The sequence below is a fragment of the Aquila chrysaetos genome, chromosome 24 (assembly GCF_900496995.4).
Source record: "Aquila chrysaetos chrysaetos chromosome 24, bAquChr1.4, whole genome shotgun sequence".
In the NCBI taxonomy this organism is placed as follows: domain Eukaryota; kingdom Metazoa; phylum Chordata; class Aves; order Accipitriformes; family Accipitridae; genus Aquila; species Aquila chrysaetos.
The window spans coordinates 8,162,129-8,185,235 of NC_044027.1; the positions used below are offsets into that span (position 1 = coordinate 8,162,129).

At 62.4% G+C, this 23,107-nt stretch overlaps 3 protein-coding genes across 4 annotated transcripts; 1 reads left to right on the forward strand and 2 right to left on the reverse strand.

The window, feature by feature from the left end:
- Nucleotides 1-1,846: 1,846 nt before the first annotated feature.
- EDF1 (endothelial differentiation related factor 1) lies at nt 1,847-5,520 on the forward strand. Its single transcript, XM_030000919.2, has 5 exons — nt 1,847-1,998; nt 2,196-2,247; nt 3,491-3,651; nt 4,283-4,376; nt 4,957-5,520. Exons 1-5 carry the CDS (start codon nt 1,921-1,923, stop codon nt 5,016-5,018), a joined length of 447 nt encoding a protein of 148 aa, XP_029856779.1. The 5' UTR covers nt 1,847-1,920; the 3' UTR covers nt 5,019-5,520.
- A 1,121-nt stretch (nt 5,521-6,641) lies between these two features.
- On the reverse strand, nt 6,642-18,164 carry MAMDC4 (MAM domain containing 4). 2 transcript variants are annotated; one of them, XM_041119972.1, is made up of 28 exons: nt 18,012-18,164; nt 17,261-17,374; nt 16,774-16,947; nt 16,432-16,557; nt 16,008-16,153; nt 15,780-15,864; nt 15,410-15,538; nt 14,985-15,131; nt 14,691-14,785; nt 14,227-14,385; nt 13,532-13,616; nt 12,949-13,098; nt 12,689-12,796; nt 12,345-12,476; nt 11,903-12,033; nt 11,263-11,800; nt 10,891-11,025; nt 10,646-10,776; nt 10,352-10,568; nt 9,826-9,963; nt 9,594-9,715; nt 9,388-9,478; nt 8,971-9,117; nt 8,538-8,672; nt 8,133-8,260; nt 7,924-8,038; nt 7,624-7,796; nt 6,642-7,043 (listed from the first exon to the last, which is right to left on the reverse strand). In XM_041119972.1, the coding sequence occupies exons 1-28, from the start codon at nt 18,049-18,051 to the stop codon at nt 6,996-6,998; spliced, it is 3,939 nt and encodes a 1,312-aa protein (XP_040975906.1). In that variant the 5' UTR covers nt 18,052-18,164; the 3' UTR covers nt 6,642-6,995. The 2 variants fall into 2 exon arrangements, with proteins under 2 accessions (XP_040975906.1, XP_040975905.1); XM_041119971.1 differs by lacking the exon at nt 18,012-18,164 and having other exon boundaries at nt 17,261-17,684.
- Nucleotides 18,165-21,564: 3,400 nt separating this feature from the next.
- PHPT1 (phosphohistidine phosphatase 1) lies at nt 21,565-23,035 on the reverse strand. Its single transcript, XM_030001192.1, has 3 exons — nt 22,853-23,035; nt 22,436-22,560; nt 21,565-21,963 (listed from the first exon to the last, which is right to left on the reverse strand). Exons 1-3 carry the CDS (start codon nt 23,004-23,006, stop codon nt 21,871-21,873), a joined length of 372 nt encoding a protein of 123 aa, XP_029857052.1. The 5' UTR covers nt 23,007-23,035; the 3' UTR covers nt 21,565-21,870.
- Between the last annotated feature and the right edge of the window lie 72 nt (nt 23,036-23,107).

Sequence of the window (23,107 nt, forward strand, 5' to 3'; positions counted from 1 at the left end):
TCATCAGGCAGGGAATTCACCCGGCACTGGGGAAATCCTCCCCGGTCAGAACCAGGCACAACCAGTCTGGTGTTACCCCTGACAGAGTGTCAGTAACCCCTGCTGCAAGGACAGTGCAGGAGCAGAGCGGGTCAGAACAGGGAGGCAAGTCAGGGCAGCTGGCTGTAGCCCGACACCGGGCTGAGCTGGCCCCAGGCAAGCTCAGGGAGGCACTGAGCCCTTCGCACAGGGCCACACGCTGCTTTGGCGCCCATCGAGGCGAGATGATCCCCGCAGGGCCAGGGCGAGTGATTCCGGGGACTCCCGTGGGGACTCGGGGTGCATCCCCATGCATGTGTCGGCACCAGCACAATGCAGCATCCCCGGGATGGGTGACACTCACATCCGTGCTGGCACCGCTTCACTCACTCCACTGCAACGTCCCTTTTCCCGGTACGGCTGCACTTGTCTGGGAAAGCAAACACGAAACCCTCTACATTGCTAAAGTTCTTGACCCAGCTGATGTAATTCAGCAAGGAAAAACCCCTTCTCCGTTTCCAGAACCCACCGTGACCCTAGCAGCAGTGCCAGGGCAGGACGTGCTGTTCCCAAAGAGGCAGGAGACCGTCAGCAAGGTCTCACCAGCTGCGCCAGCTGTGGGACAGGCACCACCGGGGCTGCTCCGAATAAACCCGCAGTTGCAACACCCCAGTGGCCACAGCACAGCCAGAGGAGCAGGTCTTGCAACACCGAGTAACGTTCCGCTGCCGCGTCCCAAAACGGCTCACTCCCAAGTCTCCTGGGCAGCCGGGGCCAAGCGCGTCGCAGTGACAGAGGCCACGGGCCGACTGTGCGGAGCGGTGACCCCCCAAAGGCACCCGATGTCCAAGCGATGCCCAGAACACCTGCGACCTGGGAACCAGCCGCTCCTCCCGCATGCTGCTGCGAGGAAGACCCACAAAAACACTGACGCCGCCACGGACCGTTAACTCCCGCACCCCTGATTCCAGAAATGACGACAGCCAGCAGCTCGGGGTTTTCCCGCCTTTACTGCAGAACTTTCCGGGTGATTCAGACGCGGAGCTGAGGGATTTTATTCTCTCCCAGCTGAAGGAGCTGGGACGCTGCCACCTCCTCGAGGTGCAGCTCTCCCCTCACCCGCTGTCTTACGCGGATTTCCCGCGAAACGGACACAAACCGGGGAAATTTTTCTGCCGAGCGGTGACCGGCAGCCGAGGGCCGGGGAAGCGGGACTCCCGCCACCCCCCGCCTTGCGAGAGGCCCGAGGGGAAGCCCCCCTCCCCGGGCACGCGGGGAGTGGGAATCCGCCCTGCGCAGGCAGGCCCCACGCCGCCCTCCCTCGCCCCGGCGGCGTCCGCGAACCGATGCGGGCGGCCAAGGCCGCGGGGAGCGGCCGAGAGCCAGGGCAGCTGAGGCAGCCACTGCGACCCGCCGCGAACCACCGCCGCCGCCACGGAGCATGCCCAGCTCTGCCCAGCCGGGCGCGGCTATTGGTCAGCCATTCTGACAGCACCGAGGACTAAGCCAGTCCCCTTCTGGGCACCGGGTTATTGACAGTGACAGCAGCCTGTCAGAGTGCACAGGCACGTGACCGCCCGCCTCCACTCTGGCGTAGACTAGCCAATCGGATAGCGAGGAGGCTGATTGCTAGGTTTCTGTGCCTATTGTGAGCAACTGCGTCACCCCTGGATCGCTATTATGCCGAAGTCCACTGGGGAGCCCGAGGCCCCGCCCGCTGCAATCGCGCCTCTCCCCGCTAATGAGAGGCCACCTTTCCTGAAGGGCGTGCGCGCCGCCCTATCGGCGGGCACGGCGGCCGGCCCCGCCTCTGGAGGGGCGGCCGTTGGGCTGTGCCCCCTGAGCGGCGGGCGCGGCCCCGGGCGGAGGCGCGCGGCGGCGGGCGGGGTCGGTACTGGTGCCATGGCGGAGAGCGACTGGGACACGGTCACGGTGCTGCGCAAGAAGGGCCCTAGCGCGGCCCAGGCCAAGTCCAAGCAGGTCAGCGGGTGGCTTGTGACGGGGAGCAGCGGAGCGGCCTGGGCTTGGGTCTGGGCTTGGGTATGGGCCTGGGCCTGGGCCTAGGCCTGGGCCTGGCGCGGCCGAGGCCCGGGCGAGCCTGCGGCAGGGCCCGGCTGATGCTGAGGGGGCGACTCTAGGTAGCGGAGCGCTCACCTCGGCACCTTTACTCTCCCCAGGCGATCCTGGCGGCACAGCGGCGCGGAGAGGACGTGGAGACCTCCAAGAAGTGTGGGTATCCCGCGGCCTGGCTCCTCAGACAGCCGCTGGCGGCGGCGGCGGGGGGGAGGCCCGGGGTGCCCGGCCCGGCGGGCGCCGGTTCCTTGGCAGCGGTGCGGTGCGAGGCCCGCCCTCCCAGCCCATGCGAGGCCTGCCTGCCCCCCTGGCCCGCCCCACCGAGTCGCTCTTGAAGGCGGTCACCTGGAAGGGCGGGGGTGTGGGGTATGGGGACAGAAGGCAGCACCCCCCAGCTAAGGCAAAGGTCGTCCTAACTGGGGCCGCATAGACTTGAGAACGGCCAGGCACTCGGCGGGGGGGGGAGGGGGGTGGGCAGCACCCCGGGGAAGTGGGGAGTGCTCTCCTGTAGCTGGCTCCGAGTTTCTGGTTGCCCAGAGGTGAGCTCTGGGTGGTGTCTGAAGAGCGCTCCGGAGCGCTTTCGCGATCACAAAACTTAATTTTGAAACTTATTTCTCTTGTTGACAACATATGCGTAAGGATTTCAGTGACTGCTTATCTTCCTGGGGTGTTGCTCTTTACAAATTCCCTGTTTCCTGTCCAATGTAAATTCTCAGGTTTTCTCACCGTAGGGATGAGATTATGATGGTTGGAAATAAATAAATAAATGATGCTTGGACAAGGTTTAGTCAGCTTTATCAAGAGACTGAGTGTCAGAGACTAATGTGAGAGAAAGGATTCAAACTATGACTTGAATACTGTAACTGAAATGAGACAAAATAAATAGCATGTTTTTGAACCTTGGGCTTTCAGCAAAGCTAAGTACAGTTAGAGCTTACTTATAAAAGGCATCAGAGAATTGATTAAAAGCCACTTATTGATGCTGCCTCATACCTGAGCAAACATGGTTCAAGTTCAAATATGAACCCCTCCCACACTGTAGCAGAAACATGCATGTCTGGAGTGAAGTTTGAATGTTAAATCCCCAAGCAACAGCAAGATCTTGCCTATCTGGAGTGAAGTTCAGATGTGAAGTAGAGAAAGGGGAGGGCTCTGCATGGCTGTGTTTAGACATCAGCATTAACAGGATTAAGATAACATGGGCTCTGACGGGCAGGATCCGGTTGCGATCAGTGCTGATGTTGGCATGTTGAAATCTTGAAAGCTCCCTGGGACCCTGGGCAGCTGAGTACTTAGAAAAAGCACTTTGATACTTTTTGGTACAGCTCTGAACCTTGTTTTGTTGTTTGTCCTTGCTGGTTTTTTTGGTTTTTTTTTTTGTTCTTGCTTTGAATGATAGGGGCAGCAGGCCAAAACAAACAACACTTTATTACAAAGAACACAGCCAAGCTCGACCGAGAAACAGAAGAGCTGCACCATGACAGAGTTCCCCTGGAGGTGGGCAAAGTGATCCAGCAGGGCCGACAGAGCAAGGGCATGACACAGAAGGACTTGGCCACAGTGAGTATGGCCAGGGCCCACTGGCCTCTGCTCGCGCTCTCCTGAGGCAGGTCTAGGCACCTCAAGGCGAAGGTGGACACTTTTCCTGTCCCCTCATGGGCAGCTGCAGTGGGATGGTATCATGAGCAGGAAGTTTGGTGAACGCAACGTCTCTGATGTCTGATCTCCAGGCAACATTAGTTATCTAGGAAATGTTTTAAGGGTTTATCTGTGCAGCCCTTGAAGACCTGCTTGGAGATGGAGCATTGCTGCAGCTGGTAAGCTGGTAGGCTGCTTTTTTCCTCTCTCCTCCCATCAACTCAGCACTGATGTGAGGTTTTTTTGTACCATCTGGGCCTGACGCAGTGTTCAGAAGCTCACTGCTGTCTTAAGGAACAGCAATACATGGTGTTACTGCTCCTCCTGGGAGGCTGAGGGAAGCAGAAGTCTGTCCAGGATAGGTGTCACCATCGTTGTGACACTCAAATAGTGGAGGGAGGTTATAGTCATGGTGGAGTAAGCCTGGAAATAGCACATTGTCTTCCAGTCCTGGCATAATTAGAGGCTGTTATCTGTGTGAGTACGGGGCGGGTTGGTGCTGAGTGTTTGCTCTGTATGGAGCAAGTGTTTGAGACGCATCCTCTCTTTTTAGAAAATCAATGAAAAACCACAAGTTATTGCTGACTATGAATCAGGAAGAGCAATCCCCAATAACCAGGTTATGGGCAAGATTGAAAGAGCCATTGGTAAGTTAAGAAAGGAGACTTCAAAAGTAATGACAATGTTTTCAGTGCCTAGGAGGGATGATTTGGTTTAAGACATTTACATTTTCCATGTCAGGAACAGTTGCTGGCTGTAGGTTATTGTGGGTGTGGTGTCATTAAGCTGTGTTCTGATAAAACTCGGATCTGCTGACTGAAACCAGAACTCAGAGCTCTTGTTCTCCTTTGTTCTTCATCTTCATGCATGGGACCATGCCCTGGGGACCACGCCTGTATGCTGTCTCCCTCAAAATCAGTGAGACGCATGAAGGCGTGATTATACTTGGGAAAGTTATCTTGCAGCCACTAGTGTTGATGTTACTCTCCTAGGCTGGTTCAGATACTGTTTTCTAGGAAGATAGTTAGAGTGCCAGCAAGAATTGGAGCTTTGGCTGAAACTGGTCTGGTGCTCCTAGAAATTGAAGTAGGATTCTCCCTAACTCTGGTTCCCCTGCCCTCTTTTGGATGTTCTCTTCCTTAGCAAAAATTTGAGGAAATAGTTATCGGGTGAATGATCGAGTGTTGATGGCAGCTGATGGTGGTCGTCTCCATTGTCTTATTCCAGGCCTTAAACTGCGTGGGAAGGATATTGGAAAACCTCTGGAAACCGGCCCCAAAGGGAAATGACAACAAAGCCTCGAAATCAGTTTGTTCAGACTGATCTCATCTGGCTGGTTCTCCTTAACCACCAGAATCTTTGTATTGCCAAGCTGAACAAGAGGGTTTCAGACTTGCTTTGGGGGGGAAATCTGCTGAATCTGTACCTGCTGTAAAAAGGCAACCTTAAAGAAGCGATTTTCCTGATTTTGTTTTTCCTTCCTCCTTTCCACAGATTGAGGAACTAAACCCAAAAAAATACCGCATTGATTTGCCAGAAAACATGTGCGTCTTGGTGTTTAGAAGCAGCTAATGTTAAGACAGGGGTGGTCTGAAATGTCATCATTTAATTGGAACAATTTGGGGGATGGGTGGGATATATTATATATAAATAATTTGGGAGAGTTGGGGCTTGATCAGTGTCTGCATTTGAAATGATGACTCAGTCACTGCATCACAGTGACATTTTTGTTTGTTCCTTCCAGCCTGTTTTAAAGAGATCTATAATAAAGTTTGATACCCTTCAGTTGCACAGGGTAGTTGCTGTGTGTTTACCAGCTGGTAGTAAATGTTGTGGTTGGGTGTGACTGGAGCTGCAGCACCCTCTTCCTTCTGGAAGCATAATTAGTGGGACTACCTGGAGTGTCGGGGGTAATGGCCGGGGCTGTCACAGCCTTCCTGGCTGCTCTGCTCCCTTCCCTGTCAGTGAGGACTGCAGCTTTGGCTTGCAGCCCAGAGATGAAATCAGTGCTGTGGTTTTATCTTGTGCGGAGGTGAGTGGAGTCTCTGTGGAGTTCTACAGAGCAAGGTGGATGTGGAGACACTCAGTCGGGCATTTGTATGAAGCCTGAGCCCTCCTTACGTCTCTCCTCCACCCTTATCCAGCTCCCACTAGCACAGCTTTGCTGGGGGGCTTGTTCCTGCAGGGTGCTGCCAGGACAGTGCTGTGGTGGAGCTGTAGGGATGGCACTCAGTGTGACTGTGGCATAACCTAAGTGGGACAGAGCTGAAGGGAGAGCTGTCTGCAGCAGGGCGAGAGGAAAAACGGGCTTTGGTCACAAACTGGGAAAGCAGGATGCCCCGATCCCCTCTGGACCAGTGTGGGGGGTTGAGGAGAGCAGGATCCCTGATGGCCTGCTCGCCCGTGCAGAGGCTGAATGGGTCTGTTGGCTGTGGTACTTGGGTGGCAGGTTTGGCCATGGGCTGCTTAGGAGTTGCACAGTATTAAATTAAGTTTTGAAAGCTGGGGGGGGAAGAGAGGGGTCCTGGGTGCAGGTGTGGGCACCTGGGCCCTGAGCCCAGCCCGCACCGCAGGAACATTTTTCTTTTTCCCAATGACATTTAAATGCAAATTATCAAGAGCCCTTGAAAGGTGCATGGGCAGTCCTGCAGTAGGTGGGCTACAGGGGGGTCAGAGCTGCTCTCTGCCCTCAGCTGTGCTGCATGGTGCCCCCCACACTGCTCCCTGCCCTCCGGGCCACCTCTCTACCCTCCCAACCCCCACCCCCCTTCCAAAACCAGCCAGAAGCACTGGGCTTCATCCCCGTGGTGGCTCTGTGTCCTGGGAGCTCTTGTGCTTAATCCTGGATGTGGGAAGGGGCTCGTGCCCCATGCAGCACCCACGGATCTGCCCAGCCTGGGCGGGGCCAGGACTGCATGCTTTGCCCCCTTCCACGTTCAGGACCCTGTTCAGATGAGGATGGCTGCTGCAAGAAACTCCTGCTGACAGCACCTGTCAAAGCACGGGCATGTCACTACATCTTGGTGCAGAAAGTTCATGTTACAAAAGACAAAATTGCTTTTCCCGAGTGCTTGGAGGTAGTGGAGGCAGCAGCACGTCCCTGTGTGGGGCCGGTGCCCCGGGGTGAGCGCCTGTGGCAGCTCCCTGATGTCATATGCTGAGGGCCGGAGGCGGCTGCTGGAGTGTGAGGTCTTGCTGGAGGGATGCTCTGCCCTGCATATGCCTTGCAGGCGTGAGGAGGCAATTACTGCTGTTGGCTTATTATTTCAATTCTCATCCCCTTCTTTTGGCACTGGAGATATAATGACCTTGTCCTGTAAAGAAAGGTGAACAGGAGTCGGTTACAATAAGCGTAGGCTGTGTCTAAGTTGAAATACAAGGACTTCTTCCAGGCTGCAGAGGGGAGAATGTGCGTGTCGGCCGACCGTGACCCCAGCAGAAGAACCAAACCCCTCAGCCCACCCAGGGGGCCCCACATCCTCTTTTGGGGTCAGTCCTGGGGCCAGTGGTTCTGCTGGGGACTATGTGGCACCAAACCCATCAAAGGAAACTGTAGGTTAAGCTGCCTCTCATGGTTTTGAGTTGCTGGCTTGAAGAGGATGAGCAATGTTTGCACAACCTGCTCCCTGCAGGGCTCTGTGGAGGAGGATCGCAGCCTCAGCTTTTTCTGGAGCGACTGCCTGACAGCAGCAGCAGCATTTCTAGGTCAGTCCTACAGCCCAGGGTCGCTCATTTGCCAGCAACCAGATAAGAGGCAAAGACCTTTGCACCTCCCTGATGTGTTGGCAGAGTGCGGGCTCAGGGGGAGCCCACCGGGATTTGCTGAACCTTCAGGAAAATGCTGTTTTGGCACGGTTGGGGGCAAGCAGGAAAGCCCTTCACCCCTGTCCTTACATCTCGAAAAGTGATGTTGTCGAAGCCCTGCGGAGTGTTGCTCTCCGCTGGCGTCCTGCTCACCAGCCCTCGCCGCTTCAGCCAGTACCAGCCTCCGGCACCCACCAGCACCAGGGTGATGACAGCCAGAAGACCGAGCACCACCTCTGCCACAAAGCTGCCAGAGGATTTTTCTGCAGGGAGAGGAGACGCTGCTAGGCTCAACCCCCTGCCCAGGAGAGCTGGCTTCAGCCCCAGCCTCAGCGCCAGCATCCCGACTGGCACTGGGTCAACTTTTGACAGCCAGAACCTGCCCCGCACCTTCCACTGGCACCTCCTGGCTGGAATGGCAGCCCCTCCCGGCACTGTACACGATGTCATCCAGCGCCACTGTCCCCTCCATCGGCCACCTCCGTGTGGTGACCTCAAAGATGATCTGCAGGGGAAGATGGGATCTCAGGGGATGACGCATGGGGAGGGCACCCTGCACCCCCGGAGGGTACCCTGCACCCCAGGGTGGCCTCGCTCACCTGGAACTCACTGGGGCTCTGCACAGGCACCACACCGCCCCGCCAGCCCTGGCTCTGGTGCCCCACCACGGTCCACACTGTGCGTTGCCCCGCCACGCTGTGCAGCATCACCCGCAGCTCCCCACAGGCTGCAACATGGTGGGGAACAGGCACCCCAACATCAACGGCTGTCTGGAGGCCCCCCAAGAACCTCCAAGCCCTCCCAGATGTGCCATCCTCTGCTGGGATGGCAGCACCCAGCAGGAATGGGCCATCCCCATTGCCTGGCCAGAGCTGAACCAGAGTGTCCATGGTCCCACGGGTGGGGAGGGGGTTTTCAGCCCCTGACTGAGCCCCCTGCTCCTATCATGGGCTCATGACACCTCCCCAGGGACAGCACCTCCTCCCTGCCCCTGCAGCGCTTACAGAGGTGCTCCGGGATGTCCATGTGGTACCAGAACTGCAGGCAGGAGTCAGCAGCAGCAGGCAGATGCTGGCTCTCCAGCTGGGCAGTGGTGCCCCCTGGGCCCAGCACACTGGTGTCAAAGTGCACGTAGTGACCTGGATGGGCAGGGACAGAGTGCAGGGTGTCCCCAGTTGTGCAGCCCACCCTGTGCATCCTGCTCCCCCCGACAAAATGCCCAGAGCAGTGCCTGGAGGATTGCGGCCCCCCCCCCCAGCCTCACTCCTCACTGCTTTTGGGACTGAGTGGTCCCTCTCAGGTGAGGAGGGGACAGGGATGCTGTGGAGCCAGGCCCCCCCTGGGATGTCACCCATGAATGTCCCCCCACCCATCCCCAGCTCCTCTTCCTCACTCTGGCCATGCCAGGATGCCCTGGGAACAAAGGGTGTTTCCTACCATTCCTTGTGCCCAGGGTGTGATCCTGCTCAGGGCTGGGGTACTTGGCAAGGGGGACCCCGCTCTTCCAGCCCCAGGCGAAGCTGTGCAGGCGGGGGTCTGAGGGGCTGCTCCAGCCGCACATGTCCCGCTCGAAGTCACAGGACACTGGGAGGAAAGGTGGGGGGGGGGGGCTGTGACGCACCCAGTACTGCAGGCACCCACTGCCCTGCGCAGCCTGGTGGGAGATGGGGCATCTGGGGTGGGGGGAAAGCCCCCAATCCCCTCCCCACCACCTCCAGCTTTGGGCCAGGCCAAGCTCAGGGCAGGAGCAGGGTGCCCAGTGGCCACGGCAGAGCCATGATGGATGGGACAGACCATGGGGTGCCCTGTCCCCCTCCACCCGGTCCACAGTGCCCCCATGGCACAGGCTCTCACCTGGCTCGGGGCAGGCTCCGTCCGACACGTGCAGGTCATCCAGCGCGATGTACCCATGGTTGCCCCCAGCTCCCACTGCCTCGAATATTGCCTGCCGGAGGTGGGCAGGGTGGCACACTGAGGTTGGCAGCTGCCATGCACCCCTCATCACCCGCAGCCTGTCCCCTTCCTGGCCGAGAGGTCCCCGGCACCCGGCTCCGTCTCACCTGCCAGTCCCCATCCGGCCAGACGGTGACGTGGCCGCGGTGCCAGGCGTCCCCCTCCATGGTGCTTATGCCCATCACCTTCCTCCGCACCCCGCTCTGCTCCACAAAGACCCCGAGGAAGCCTGCCCAGGGCACCCACCATGGAGCAGGGGTCCAGGGCCGTGCCATGCGGGACACCCCCCCCCCATCCGGAGGTGCCGCCAGGGGCGTCAGGGAGGGTCGCCGTGCTCACCTGGGGTCCTGGCACTCAGCTGGTACCAGAAGGCCAGGCACTGGGCAGGCGCAGAGGGCTGGTAGGGCTGGGAGGTGAGGGCAGCTGCGTGCCCTGCAGACAAGGAGTCCCTGCCCGTGCTCACCACCATATAATGGCCTGGGGGAGAGAAGCCCCTGCACCATGACCCCTGCCCAGCCCTGCTGGGGGGAGCACCAGGGGACCACTGGGGCTGGGGATCCCCCCCAGGTTGGGGGGTCCTGGGGCTTGGAAACTCTGGGTTTGGGGAAGCCCCAGGGTTGGGGAGCCATGTACAGTAGTGCCCTCTGCACATCCTGGGCAGGGCAGGCAGGGAGGGTGGGCAGGGCAGGCAGGACTTGAGGCAGATGGGCAGGGCAGGTAAGGCAAGCAGGATATAGGGCAGGCAGGATACAGGGCAGGTAGGCAGGGCTGGCATGGAGGACAGGAATGGCACTCAGGGCAGGCAGCACACTCAGGGCAGGCAGCAGGGCTCCCCCAGAGCCCCAGGAAGCCATGGCCCTGGTACCTGTGGCAGTGCCGGTGGTGTGGTCAGCGGGGGGGCCGGCAGTGGTGCCAGTGCCATTGCTCTGCCGCAGCCAGGTGCGCTGCCCACTGGCTGCCAGCCCGCAGGCATCCGCCTCGAAGGAGCAGGAGAGCTCAGCCCCGCAGGGCCCCGCTGTCAGTGCCAGGTCGTCCAGTGCCATGTCCCCCAGGAACCCATCCCGCAGAGCCTCAAAGGCCACCTGCCACCAAGAGAGCGGTGTCAGACAGCCCTGCACCCTGCTGGCACCTGGTGGCACAGTGGGGACCCGGTCCTCACCCGGTACTGCCGCCGGCCTGTGGCAGGCAGCGTTGCCCATCCCCGGTGCCAAACACTGCCCTGGGTCCCCCGTCGGGTCCATAGCACCGTCTCCTCCGCTCCCTCCAGCTGCAGCTTGAGGTTTAGGGTGCCTGGGCAGAGGGTAGCCTCAGGCAGCCATCCTGCACCCTGTGGGGACCCCGCTGTCCCCAGGGGAGCACAGTCCAGCTGGGGCATCCCCAGGAGGATACCATGGGGCTGCATACCAATCTGTGGGCCGGCCAGGCGGTACCAGAAGGAGAGGCAGTGCGGGGTGGCAATGGGCTCCTGGCGGTAGGTGACAAGCTGTGCCCTCTGCCCACGGCTCCACGGCGCAGTGGGGTCCGCGGCCATGAAGTAGCCTGAGTGTCGGGGACAGCCAGGGTGGAGGGGACATGGACATGAACAGGTGCTCCGAGCTGTGCCCGTATCACCCGCACCCCGGTCCTGGATCCGGGTGTCCCCGGGCTGCCCCGGCCGAGCTCGCCCTGCGGGCATGGAGCTGCTTGGAGTGCAGGGCACATCTCAGCCCTTGGGACAAGAGGCTGCGGGGTGCCCTGGGCTGCCCAGGGTCCCCAGGAGAGGAGCCAGCCCCTTACCCGAGCCGGTAGTGTGGTCGGAGCCCTGCCCCTGCCCTGTGCCGCGGACCCATTTGAAGTCACTGGACTGATCCTGGTACCAGCCGCACATGCCCCTCTCAAAGTTGCAGGACAGCGCTGGCCGGAGAGAGGTGATAGTGGTGAGGCAGTGGGGATAAGGCACCCCAAAAGCAAATGGGTCCCCCAAATGTCCCTTTTCCTCTGCTCCCCTGCCCCACTCCCCAGGTTCACCCCATGCAGGTGTCCTGGGACTGGATGCGTGCTCAGCCCTGGCCCTAGGGCTTCTGCACCATGGTCCTGTCCCTGAGCTGGGGACAAGGTGACAGTCACCAGGCAGCCCCCATGGGAGCATTATCCGTCTCTGTGGGCAGGGGGGCCAGGGTCCCCTCCTGCCCATGGCCGTCCTCCCTGCCCACGCGCCGCTGGCCATACCCGTGGCCCCTGGTGGCACCATGTCAATGTGGCACTGCACAAATGTCACGTTATCAATCGCGGCGCTCGCCGAGTCTTGCAGATCCACCAGCCCCAGCAGCTCAACCTGGGGGCAGCGTGGCAGTGGCAGTGAGCCCAGGGTGCCTGGCAGCACTGGTACTGCCCTGCTGGCAGCCAACCAGGCTGGTCCCTGTGCCCCCGCGTGCACCTGGAAGGGTCGGGTCCTTTCTCCCAGTGGGACATGGACACGTCCCCCTGCTCTGCTGCCGTGCCCCTGCATGTGCCAGGCCAGGTGGGTGGTGCCAGTGGTGTGATCCACTATGCTGATGGTGAGGAAGCCTGGCACAAGAAGCGGTGCAGGGTCTGCAGACACTGGCAGCCCCTGGCCGCCTGCTGGAGCCCCCCCGTGGCCCCTGCACCCACGCAGCCCACAGTCACAGGGGACAGAGGTGGGGACAGGGACACTCTGGCTCCAGGACAGTGTAACGGGGCAGAGTGGGGCTGGGAGAGGCAGCAAAGGCAGGCAGGCATGGGGGGCTCTGCCCTGTGCCAGGGTGGGTCAGAGAGCGGGCAGGGCACCCCAGGGATGACCGGGGTGGGGGGAGGGCAGGGAGCAGGCAGGGCACCCCGGGGCTGGACAGGGGGGTTACCTTGGGGACTGCTGTGGATGCAGTAGCTCATCTCCATGGCACAGGCAGGGCCGGAGGGGCCCAGCAGCGGTGTGCGTGCCCTCGCAGCAGCCACCATTTGTCCTTCTCCTGCCTGGAGGGCCAGGAAAGCCCCTGGGCATGGAAATACCCTGAGAGGTTGGGGCAGGGGCCCCACATCCCTGGCAGCACCCCTAGCCTAGCACCCTGCCTGGGCATCACTGCCACCCATGTTGCAGTGGCACCCATCCACCCCAGCCGGGCGGGAGCAGGGGTCCCTGCACCCTGGGAGCTCCCGCAGCGCTGGGGACCACAGACCATTGTCTCGGTGGTGGGAACAGCCTCACCTATGAGGATGGTGTCGGCAGGCTCAGTGGCCCTCTGCAGACCCCAGCGCAGCTGCCCCACACTGACATCGTGCCAGCCCCCAGCCCCCGCCTCGAAGGTGGTTGCTCCTGCAAAAGCTCAGGCTCAGCCCTGCCGGGCCACCGTGCTTCCCGGGGGCTGTGCGGGCACCCGTGTCCCCTGGCCGTGCCAGCCAAGGCATGCCTGTGTCCCCTCCACCTCCTGGCTACCGGGGTGCCCGGTGCCCGCCTGTGGCTCTCACCGCAGTGCTTCTCGTCGGAGCCATCGGCACACGTCTCGGCGAAGTCGCAGGCCAGCTCTGTGGCGATGCAGCCCCCGCTGTCGCAGGCCACCTCCTCAGCCGCGCAGGGTCCGGCACCCGCCTGGTTCAGCAGTGTGGTCAAAGGCTTCTCTGATGATGAAACACCCCGGGATGGAGAGCGGCGGTGAGAGGGCCAGGCAGCATCATCAGCATCATCCCTTCAGGCCACAGTCCCCTGTCCCTGAGCATCTCCCTGGCTCTCCATTTCCCCCAGCCCATCCCTGCTCTGCCTCCTGCCACCAGACAAAGGGGACCAAGGGGGTTGGTGAGAACTGCCTGTGTGACTTGGCTCGGGCAGGAGGTTTTGGTGCAGAAAATGGAGTGTCACAGCTGCAGGACAAGGACCCCAGGCAACCCAGGCTGTGGGCCCCAGGGCAAGTGCTTGCCGTTCTGCACCCAGGATGAGCAGAGGGATGGGCAGACCCTGCGTTGGGTCCTTTAGGGATGGTGCCATGGGCACAGACACCTGGGGACCACTGCCCACACTGGACCAGGGGTGGGGGATGGCTGCCCTCCGGCTCACCCTGCTCCTGCACACAGCCCGGAGACAGGATCAGGTCATCGATGGCCACAGTCCCCATGCTGCCGGTCACCCCCTCGATCAGCACCTGCAGGGAAGCACCATGCCGGCAACATCAACATGGGGTCTTGCACGATATGGAGGGGCCGGGCAATGGTGCTGGGCAGGGGGGACACTGGGGAGCTGCAGGACGGGGGGAACCCAGCTCCTGTGATCGGTTGACATGCGCTTCCCCCAGGAAGGGGCTCGGTGGGAGCAGGGGCGATGCTGCAGCTGGAAGGGGTGCACGGAGTGGGCTGGCAGGGCCACAGCAGGCTTGGGGTGATGGTGTTGCCCCTGCACACAGCCATGGCCTGTGGCTGCCCAGGGGGGCTGTTGGGGTGCCCTCCAGGGCCAGCTGGCAGGGGGTTGGGTTGTGTGGGTGGCCATGGGGGACAGGACAGTGGGAAGGCATGGCGTGACATGGGATGGCTGAAGACACCCCACCCCCATGCTTTCCAGTGGTGTAGTCCCTGGGCTGGTAGGGGGATTTGGAGGTATGGGCATAGGGACACAAGGGTGGCACATGCCAGCACCAGAGGTTCAGCTCTGGTGTCCAGTTCCAAGTTCAACCCTGATCCCATGGGTGCATACTGGGGGTCCCCTGTGCCCCTCGCCCCGCAGGCAGGCCAGCTTGCCCCAGCATGGCACCAGCCTACCTTGAAGCTCTCTGTTGTGTTGAAGTCCACTCTCTCCCGCACCCAGCAGCTGCCCAGGTCCCCTGTCCTCTCCCTCACCAGGTGCTTGGTGGAGTTGGTCACGTAGGAGATGCTGAGGCTGCTGGTGGCCGAGCCGTGGAGGTGGCAGTACAGCACGAGCTGGGGATGGGGGGGGGGGGGGAGCGAGCCCTGAAGCCCCAGGGCAGGGGCATGCAGCCCCCCTGCACCCCATGGCATGGCTGCTGCCTCACGGGATGCTCACAAAGGTGGGGCTGGAGGAGCTCAGACCTTCCAACAGGCACCACAGTTGCAAGCAAACCACCCTCAAAAACCCACTGCTTATCCCCAGCAAAGGGCCAACTGCAGCCCCAGCCCCATGCGGGTGTCCCCACAGCTGGGGACCCCGTGCCCCACCACCACCATGCCCACACAGGCTGTGACGCGGGGTCCTGGCTGTGACTCACGGAGCAGGAGTTGGTGGCCTGGAAAGTGGGACTGCTGAGCCGGGCCGGGCTGCTGGCCCCTGTGGCTGAGGTGTTGCCCACATGGAGGAAAAAACCTGCAGGAGATGTCAGGAAGGGGCTGAGTGGTGCCAGGTCGGGCGTGCAGGTGCAAGACACTGTTTTCCCAGCACAGCCTTAAACCAAGCCCAGGTGCGTGTTGCCCCAGGGGCCGGATGGCACGTCTTTCCCAGGGCCAGTGATGCCCCAGGGATCTGCTGTGGGACTCCTCTGGGGTGCCAGTGCCCAGCCATGTACCTGCCCTGCTGTTATTGCTGTGGTCCCGGGTGGGGATACCATATGCGGTCCCGAGGTTCAGGCTCGTGTTTCTCTCCCACGCCGGCTGCCCAACCTCCACCTCCCAGCTGCAGAGATTTTGCTCAAAGGAGCAGAGGGTGAAGGACTCTGCAGGGAGGGAGGCAGAGCAGATTGACCCAGGGACTGGGGGGTCCCAGCCCTCCCCCCAACAGGGAGGTCCCTGCAATGGGCTGGGCTGATGCCACTCCTCCGCAAAACCCTTGGGGTGATTTTGCCCCTCCAATTGCACAGCCATGCGGCAGAGCTAAGGTGACCCCTGCCAGCCCCATGGCCCGGCTTTCCCCCACCGGCGCAGACCCTTAGCCCGTCCGTGTGGTCAGCGGACTGGTGGGCAGGACCCCCTCCCCAGGGCCAGGGATGCTCACTGCACCACGTTGCATCCTCGTCCGATCCGTCTCCACAGTCATCGGTGCCATCACAAAAGCGGTGTTGTGCCAGGCAGAAGCCCCGGCTGCAGCGGCTCTCCTCTGCCCCACAGACCTGCTGCCCGGGCTCTGGGGTGGTGTGACATGCTGTCAGCAAATGGCTGGCCCCACAGGGATGCCAGCACATGCTGGGCTCCCCTCACACCCTTCCCTGGTGTTGCTTGAGGGACAGGCTTTCACTGCCTGCCCCACGCTCTGGCCAGGGCAAGAAACAGCAGGCAGCAGGAGAGCTCCCCCCGGGGTGCAAAGCCCAAACCAATTCCCCCAGGGATCCCTGCTCACGTCTCATCCCAGCGGATGTGGGACTCACCCTGCAAGCCGCAGTTCCTGAAGATGATGTCATCGAGCACCAGCTCTGCCGTGCACGTAGGCGGTTGTGTCAGGGAGAAGATGAGCTGCCGATGAGAGGACGAGGATGGCATGAGCTTGAGCATCTGCCTGAGTTGCCAGGGCATCCTTGGCTCCCGGTGCATCACCTGGCTCCTCTGGCCCCAACTTGCGAGGACAATGCCCAGGTACCGACACTGCCCTGTCTCACCTGGAACCGCTCTGCGATCCGGCCTGGGTAGGCGACCAGCTGGTGCCAGCCCTCGCCTCCACGCTCGGGGCTCTGCCACAGCCCCACCACCTCGTCCCTATATGCCATGGCCAAGCGCAGCAGTGGCCACTCCGTCTGGTTGAGCCCTGCGGGGAGCCCCAAAACATGGCCCTTGGCACTGGGCACGGGTACGAACTGCGCCCCACCAGCTCTGAGGACCAGAGCCGGGACCCCTGGGTCCCACCAGCTCTGCTTGCGGAGCATGGAAGAGGCAAGCAGGATGGCAAGGACCCATGTCGAGGTGCCGGTGGCTCTGTCCCTGCCATGGGGGCAGATGGCCCCATCCCTCCCCACTGCCCCCCATCATCACTTCCCTGTGCCTGGTACCCCGAGGCCCGTCCGTGCCCGCCATGGGCACCCTCACCGCTTCCTGAGAGGTGGTACCAGGCCCTGATCTCACACGTGGCAGCTGCTTCCCGCATCACTGGTGACCTGAGCCAGGCTGTGGCCATGGTCTTTGCCGGGGGGGACACGGTCACCATGAACCACCCTGGGGAGGGCAGAGAGCAGAGCAGGGGCTGCAGCCCCATGGGATGGCACCAGAGCTGTGGCCAGCACCGCTCCTGCCCCACCATGGGTCTGCTCCATCCCCTGCACCCTACAAGGATGGGTGTCCTGGCACCCTGGCTTCAGGGTCCCCATGACGCAGAGGTGCGGTGCTGTGGGTGCCTGGACCCCACTCACCAGCCGAGCAGCCCCCGCTTACCCAAGTCGGTGCCCACAGTGTGGTCTGAGTGGGGCCCCGTGCCCCATGTGGCCAGGCTGGCCCGGCCCCGCACCCATCTGTAAGCCGAGGTGCTCACGTCCTGCCAGCCACAGTCGCCTTCCTCAAAATCACAGGTGAAGGGGGTGCCCAGCACCGCCGAGCCCCGCAGGTACCCTGAGGGTGGGTGGACGGGGTGTCAGGGCAGGCTGGCTCCACCCTGGGGACCTGCACCCACCCTGGGGTCCCACACCCACCCTGGGGGACCTGCACCCATACCCTGGGGTCCTGTAGCCATCCCGGGGTCTTGCACCCACCTAGAGGACCTGCATCCAGCCTGGGCACCTGCACCCACCCCAAGGGGCCTAGGCCCACCCTGGGGACCTGCACCCACCCTGGGGACCTGCACCCACAAGGCCCCCAGCTCCATCACCTGCTCTCACCCCAGGGGCAGGGCCTGGGAGTGGGGCTGCGGGGGCCAGGTACCCACCACACTGATTCTCATCAGAGCAGTTGCTGCAGTCACAGATGAAGTTACAGAGCTGCTCGGCGGCACTCCTGCAGCTGTTGACAACCATGGACCCACCGGGGAGGATGGTCCCAGCTATGGGAGAGACAATGGGGCTGAAAAGACCACGAGGATCTGGGCACGGTGCCCGTGGCAGGTGACAGAGGGCACACGTGTCCTGCAGGTGACATTCCTCTGGGCTCCCTGGTTCGGGACCCTGCTGGGGGAAGCGCTGAGCTCTCAGTGGCATCATCCTTTGGCATTGCCCCTTGGATGGGACCCTCCCACCACTGCCCTGACACCCCACAACTCCCACATCTCCTGCTTTGCCTTCTCCCCCTGCCAGCCCGGCTCCCGCGCACCCTTGGGGTGCCAGAGCCTGCCAGGGCTGGGGCACTGACCCTCCAGCCTGGTATATCCCACTCCTGCTCCGAGTCTCAGCCTTTGTTTTGGGGGAAAACAGGAAAGTTTGGGCATTTTCCTTCCCATGCTGAGCAAAGCCATTGGCGATGGTGGCTCTGGCACTAGCTTGCCCTGGGGAATCCGGGGCTGATCTTTGCTAGCGGAGCCCAAAGAGCATTTTGCTGGGCTGTACCTGCCCCAGCCCCCCCCCCAGAACAGCCCCCCCCCCCCCGAGCTGGGGAAGCAGCGATCCCCATGGCAGCCCCCACTGGGGAGGGATGGAGCCCCTTCCCTCCCCGCAGTGTGACCCCCGTATCGGCAGAGAGCTCACCCAGCAGCAGCAGGAGGGTGAGCACCACCGGCCCAGCCATCTCAGCCTCCGGGCTGCAGCAACAGTAAAATGGAGCCGGGAGAGGCACGGGGCCGTCAAGGGACGCCACGCCGTGAGCCCAGGGCTGGAATCTGCTCCCGGGGACCTGCCCCGTTGGACTTCAGCCCCGCCGTTATCTGTCTCCCAGCCCCAGCAGCAGGGTTTATGGTGAGGCGGTTCACCAGGCTGGGACAGGTCACCCATGGTCCTGCTGCCTGGCACCACTGCCAGCATCACAGGTGGTGAGCTGGCAGCTGTGCATCCCCAGGAGACCTTCGGCTGCTCTTCCCCACCAAACCCCCCTTCTTCAGCCCCCCTTTTCCAACCAGGACAAGATGCTGGATGCTGCTCTGACTGGGATGGGACCAGCTAGCACAGCCCAGTGGCACACAGCAGCTCGGAGGGAAAAGGCCACTTCTTCCTGACGAGCTGGCGATGCTGCCAGCCCCGGGAGAGAAGCTGGCACCCCTGAGAATAAAGAGCAGTGGGAGAGGCTCTGGCTGCAGGGCACAGTCTTTGGGTGCAAGGCACAGGCTGGCAGTGGGGTGCACCCTGGCCAGGGAGGGCAGCTGTGCTGGGGGGGGCAGTGGGAATGGAATGCAAGGAGTGACCCCAAGGCAGGAAAGGTATAAATCGGTCACGATGCACCCAGGCAATGGTGAGTTGCAGCAGGCAGGGATCCTTAGGACTTGGGGGGTTTAGCCATAAAAACTTTGGGGCTTTGAATTCAGAACAAAACTGGTGCTCTGGAGACTTGGGACAGGCTGGGAGAGGAGGCAGAGACAGGCAGGAGGAACAGCCTGTCCCAGCACTCAGCTGAGCTGTCCTTGCCAAAAGCTGGGGCTCCAGTGCACCCCAGCCCCAGCAACCCACCAGGGCAGTCCCCAGGGACATGCAGATGGCAGGGAGGGGGCAGGTCTCAGCTTGCCCAGTCTGGGCAGAGCGGCTTGGCAGCCCTGTGCTCCCACTGCCACATGCAGTCTGTGCAGCAGCCGCCTTGGGAGGGTGCCCAGGCCAGCGCAGAGCCTGGCAGGCTGCCTGCAGCGCTCCTTCACCAGGCTCTCGACAGCCTCTCTCCAGCCCTTGCCCCCTTCCCCAGCCCCAGCAGGCAGCCCCTGGCCCTGAGCGAGCCCTCACCCCTGCCTGCACTGCTCCAGCTGGCAGAAGCATCTCAGCACCCAGCTCATAACTGCCACAGGGCAAAGGGGGACAGCTCTAGGGCCACAACCAGGTCACTCCTGGGACAGAACAACCCCAGCAGAGCCCCAGGAAGGGCTGTTCACAGCCTGGAAGGAGCATGGCTCGGCAGTCAGAGCCCCACATGGCACCACCGGAGCTGCCTGGTGATGGCAACCACTGCCCCTGCCTCAGTTTCCCCACCTGGGCAGGGGAAGCTGCTGCCAGGGCTCATGGGGGCTGGCACTGCCTCAGGGGACCCCTCCTGCCTCTGCTGCCAGCAGCCCCTGTGCCTGGAGACGGGCCCCTGGGTCCCTGTTGCTGAAGGCTGAGCGCAGAGTTTTCTCCCCTCCTAGCCGATGGCCTTGGACAGCAGATTGCAGCACGATTGCAACAGGGCAGTAAAATGCAAGGTTCAGCTCCTTCCCCCAGCGTGTGCCAGGACCGGTGGAGGCCAGAAACCCAGCACCCTCCCAGCCTGGGCACCCCGGGGCTGGCAGCACCTGCAGGCAGGAGCCCTGCCCTTCCCCTGCTGCCTGGAAACCTGGCAGGCACCAAGCTGACCACAAGCCAGCACCACAGCCTCTGACAAAGCAGCCACTGGCCTCCTGGGTGCCATAGGCAGAGCATCTCCAGCAGGTCTGATTCCTCCCCTCTGCACTGGGGAGACACAGGGGGATGGATGCTGGGCGCCCAGTACAAGAGACATGGGCATACTGGCACAGATCCAGCTAGGGGCCATGACGATGAAGGGACTGGACTTCCCACAAGGAGAGGCTGAGGGAGCTGGAGCTGCTCAGTCTGGAGGAGAGAAGGCACGGGGATGTCACCCATGTCTATGAAGACCTGACAGGTAGGAGCGGAGGGAAGGAGCCAGCTTCTTCTGAGCAGCAAGTGCCCCATGAAGGGACGAGAGACAAGGAGAACAAAGCAAGAACATGAACCACCACTTAATCTTAAGAAAAACCTTTTTTCCTGTGAGGGTCATCAAAACCAGAGCCAGGTGCCCAGGCTGCTGTGGGGTCTGCATCTGTGGAGATGCCCCAAACTCACCTGGGCACAGCCCCGAGCAACCTGCTGGAGCTGGCCCTGCTGGGGCAGAGGGATGGACTGCACATCTCCAGAGGTGCCTCCAAGCTCTGCAATTCAGTGACTTGAAGGGAAGCTGCGCTCCTCCGTGCGACCAATGCAAGGCACTCAGCCCCCACCTAACAGCCACCAGTGTCCAGTGCATGCGTGACTGTTGGGTGACATTCACCCCAGCACGGGGGAGATGATCAACTCTTTGCAGGTGGTAAGGTCTAGGCACAGGGGAGCTGTTTTTCTCGAGTGGGCCCAGTGCAACCTTGTGCGTGTCCTGGGCACATGGACACAGCCCCCAGCTTTCTTCCCCTCCACCAGCTTGCAAGGCTGGTGGGCACCATCCTCTGCAGGAGACACAGCTCCAGCCCCGAGCCACCAGCTGGGCAGTGGGCCCTGCACCCCCAGCCTGGCCCATGAAGCTCTTCCCCATCCATCATGACCTACCTTTTGAGTTTGGGGCAGAACACCAGGCACAGGGTCTGAGCTTCAGCAGGTCATGATAACGCTGCATGGCTCCGGGCACAGAGGAACCGTCTCCTATCTAGGTAACCCGCATCCCTGATGGCAAGAAAGGAAGGCAGGGAGGCAGCAGCAGGCAAAGTGGGCAGACAGGAGCTGGGAGCACATAGGATCGCAGCCTGACAAGTGAAACGGGGCTGGGACCAGGGGGCATGTGAGGTTCCTCCAGCCCCAACCTTGTATGGAATGGCAAAAGAGCGATCCAGCCGGCCAACGTGACCTGCACGTCTCTCTCAAGCTCTCCTGCCACCGATGGCTCCAGCAGCTTTACCCAGTCTCCTCACCCTGCTCCTCACTAGAAGTGCAAGCAGAAAGTCTCCCTGGGAAATACTGAGGGACAGGAGCCAGTCCTGGCTGTCCAGAGAGCTGAAGGATACTCTGCCTCAAGGTGTGACGACCTGCTGGTGTGGGAAGGGGCACGTTCTTCCAAACCATGCTCCCGGGCAGCTTGGCTCCCTCCCAGCAGGAGATGAGGGTGGTCCCTCCCGTGGTACCACCCTGCCCTTCCCTCCATCAGGCGTGGGGACCCATTGCTTTCTCCTCTCCTGCCTCAGCCCTTCCCAAGGCTAATCCTGACACACCTTCTGCTGTCCCCACCCCAGACCCTGCCAGCTCCGGGGTCACGCCCCCCACGAGGGGCTGGAAACCCAGGGAGTCACTCCTGCTGTAAGGGGGTACAACCCAGACCCAGAGGAAGGAGCAAGCCGAGCCATGAACACATGACCACACAAGCAGCTGTGCTCCCCAACGTGTTTAATTCTCACATACACACGTCGACAAACCCCCTCGCTACCTGGGAGGCCAGGGCAGAGCACCCACCGGCTTCACCGAGGCTTTGCTGTGCTGTGCTGGGTAGGCGGGCATCACCCACGGCATGTGGGAAGTCCGGTGACAGTGGAGAACAGGCGAGTTCAACACAAAGAAAAGACAGGAGAGCCCAGAGTGCTGCTGAGCACAGGGAGCCTGCTGCCCCCGCCCTGATGCCGGATCTGGCCGCACCAGCGCCAGGCTGGCGTCAGTGCCGCTGCCCGGCTAGAGCGAGTCAGTAGCCTTCATCTGCCCAGGTGATCTCGTAGTCCGGATACTCAGCTTTCAGCTTCTCTGTAGTCACGGAGTGGTCCGCTCGCCCAAAGCCCTGGCAGAGGAGAGAGGGTCCCAAAGTAGAGCCCACGGTTACCTCCCACGGGAGAGCTTGGCGAAGCCCTGGGGTGGCTCACCACAACCAGAGGCTCCGGCAGCAGCCCCCGGCTGCGGAAGACGCCACTGAGCCCGTGTCTGTGAAAGACCGATCAGCTCTGATCACACAGACCACGGGCAGCTCAGCCTGGCTCCGGCTGCCAGACAGCACGGCACCCAGGCCAGGGGCCGGTGCCACGCCGGAGCTGGCAAAACCTGCACCAGCATCACCGATACCCTCCTCGGGGCACTCTGGGGGACGCCGAGGGGACGTGGGCAGCTCCAGCTCTGCCCTCCTGCTCCCGAGGGGACGCGGTGCCGGTTCAGCCACGAGCAGCGGGACCCGCACAGGCACCGGTCGGGAGGGAGAAGCCGCGTCCACGGGTGGGCGTGCCCTCCCCTCCCCGCTGCCCCCCCGGCGCCCCGCTTACCACCGAGTACCCGTAGACGTGGATCTTCCTCTCCTCGGGGCGGTGGGAGAGCCGGCCGCCCCCCAGGCACTCGCAGCCCAGGCCCTGCTGCGCCAGTTCCCGCGCCGTCTGCTCGTAGATGTCGGCTGCGGGAGGAGGGAGCCGTGGGGCGGCGGGGAAGGCGACCGGAGGGGTCGTGCCCGGGCAGCGGGAACCCCCGCCTGAGCCACCGCCCACGGACGGCCCCCCCCCCCGCCCCGGGGCAGCCCCTCGCCGGCTGCCGGGGCCCGTGGAGGGGGCCGCTTCCCTCCGTACCCCCGGGCCCACAGGTGGGCGGGACGGGGCCCCACGCGCAGCCCCACCGGCGATCCCCCCCGCCGCCGCCGCCGCCCCCAGCCCCGAGCCCGGCCGGCGGTGCCGGTGCCCTGCGCCCCTCACCGTGGTACTCGGCCCAGCCGTGGCCGCGCACGACGTCCTTCCCGGGCCCGCCGGCCGCGCGCACGCGCACCAGCACGTACTTGAAGACGCCGCCGCCGTCGATCTCCACGTCCGCCACCCGCGACAGCGCCTCCGCCGCCGCCGCCGCCGCCATCGCGCCCGCCCCGCCGCCGACGTCCGCGCCCCCTTCCGGCCCAAACGGCCCAACCCACCAGCCCGCATGGCGCACGTGCTCAGCCCTCCCCGATGTCCCCT

Coding starts and splice junctions, on each gene's coding strand:
- PHPT1 (XM_030001192.1), bottom strand. CDS start 23,006: ATGGCGGCGGCGGCGGCGGCGGAGGCGCTGTCGCGGGTGGCGGACGTG. Junction 22,561..22,852: donor CGGCTGGGCCGAGTACCACG/GTGAGGGGCGCA, acceptor CTCCTCCCGCAG/CCGACATCTACGAGCAGACG. Junction 21,964..22,435: donor ACGTCTACGGGTACTCGGTG/GTAAGCGGGGCG, acceptor CTCCTCTGCCAG/GGCTTTGGGCGAGCGGACCA.
- MAMDC4 (XM_041119971.1), bottom strand. CDS start 17,531: ATGATGCCACTGAGAGCTCAGCGCTTCCCCCAGCAGGGTCCCGAACCA. Junction 16,154..16,431: donor GTACCACCTCTCAGGAAGCG/GTGAGGGTGCCC, acceptor GGCTCCCCGCAG/GGCTCAACCAGACGGAGTGG. Junction 12,034..12,344: donor CATCCACAGCAGTCCCCAAG/GTAACCCCCCTG, acceptor TTCTTGTGCCAG/GCTTCCTCACCATCAGCATA.
- EDF1 (XM_030000919.2), top strand. CDS start 1,921: ATGGCGGAGAGCGACTGGGACACGGTCACGGTGCTGCGCAAGAAGGGC. Junction 1,999..2,195: donor CCCAGGCCAAGTCCAAGCAG/GTCAGCGGGTGG, acceptor TACTCTCCCCAG/GCGATCCTGGCGGCACAGCG. Junction 2,248..3,490: donor CGTGGAGACCTCCAAGAAGT/GTGGGTATCCCG, acceptor TTTGAATGATAG/GGGCAGCAGGCCAAAACAAA.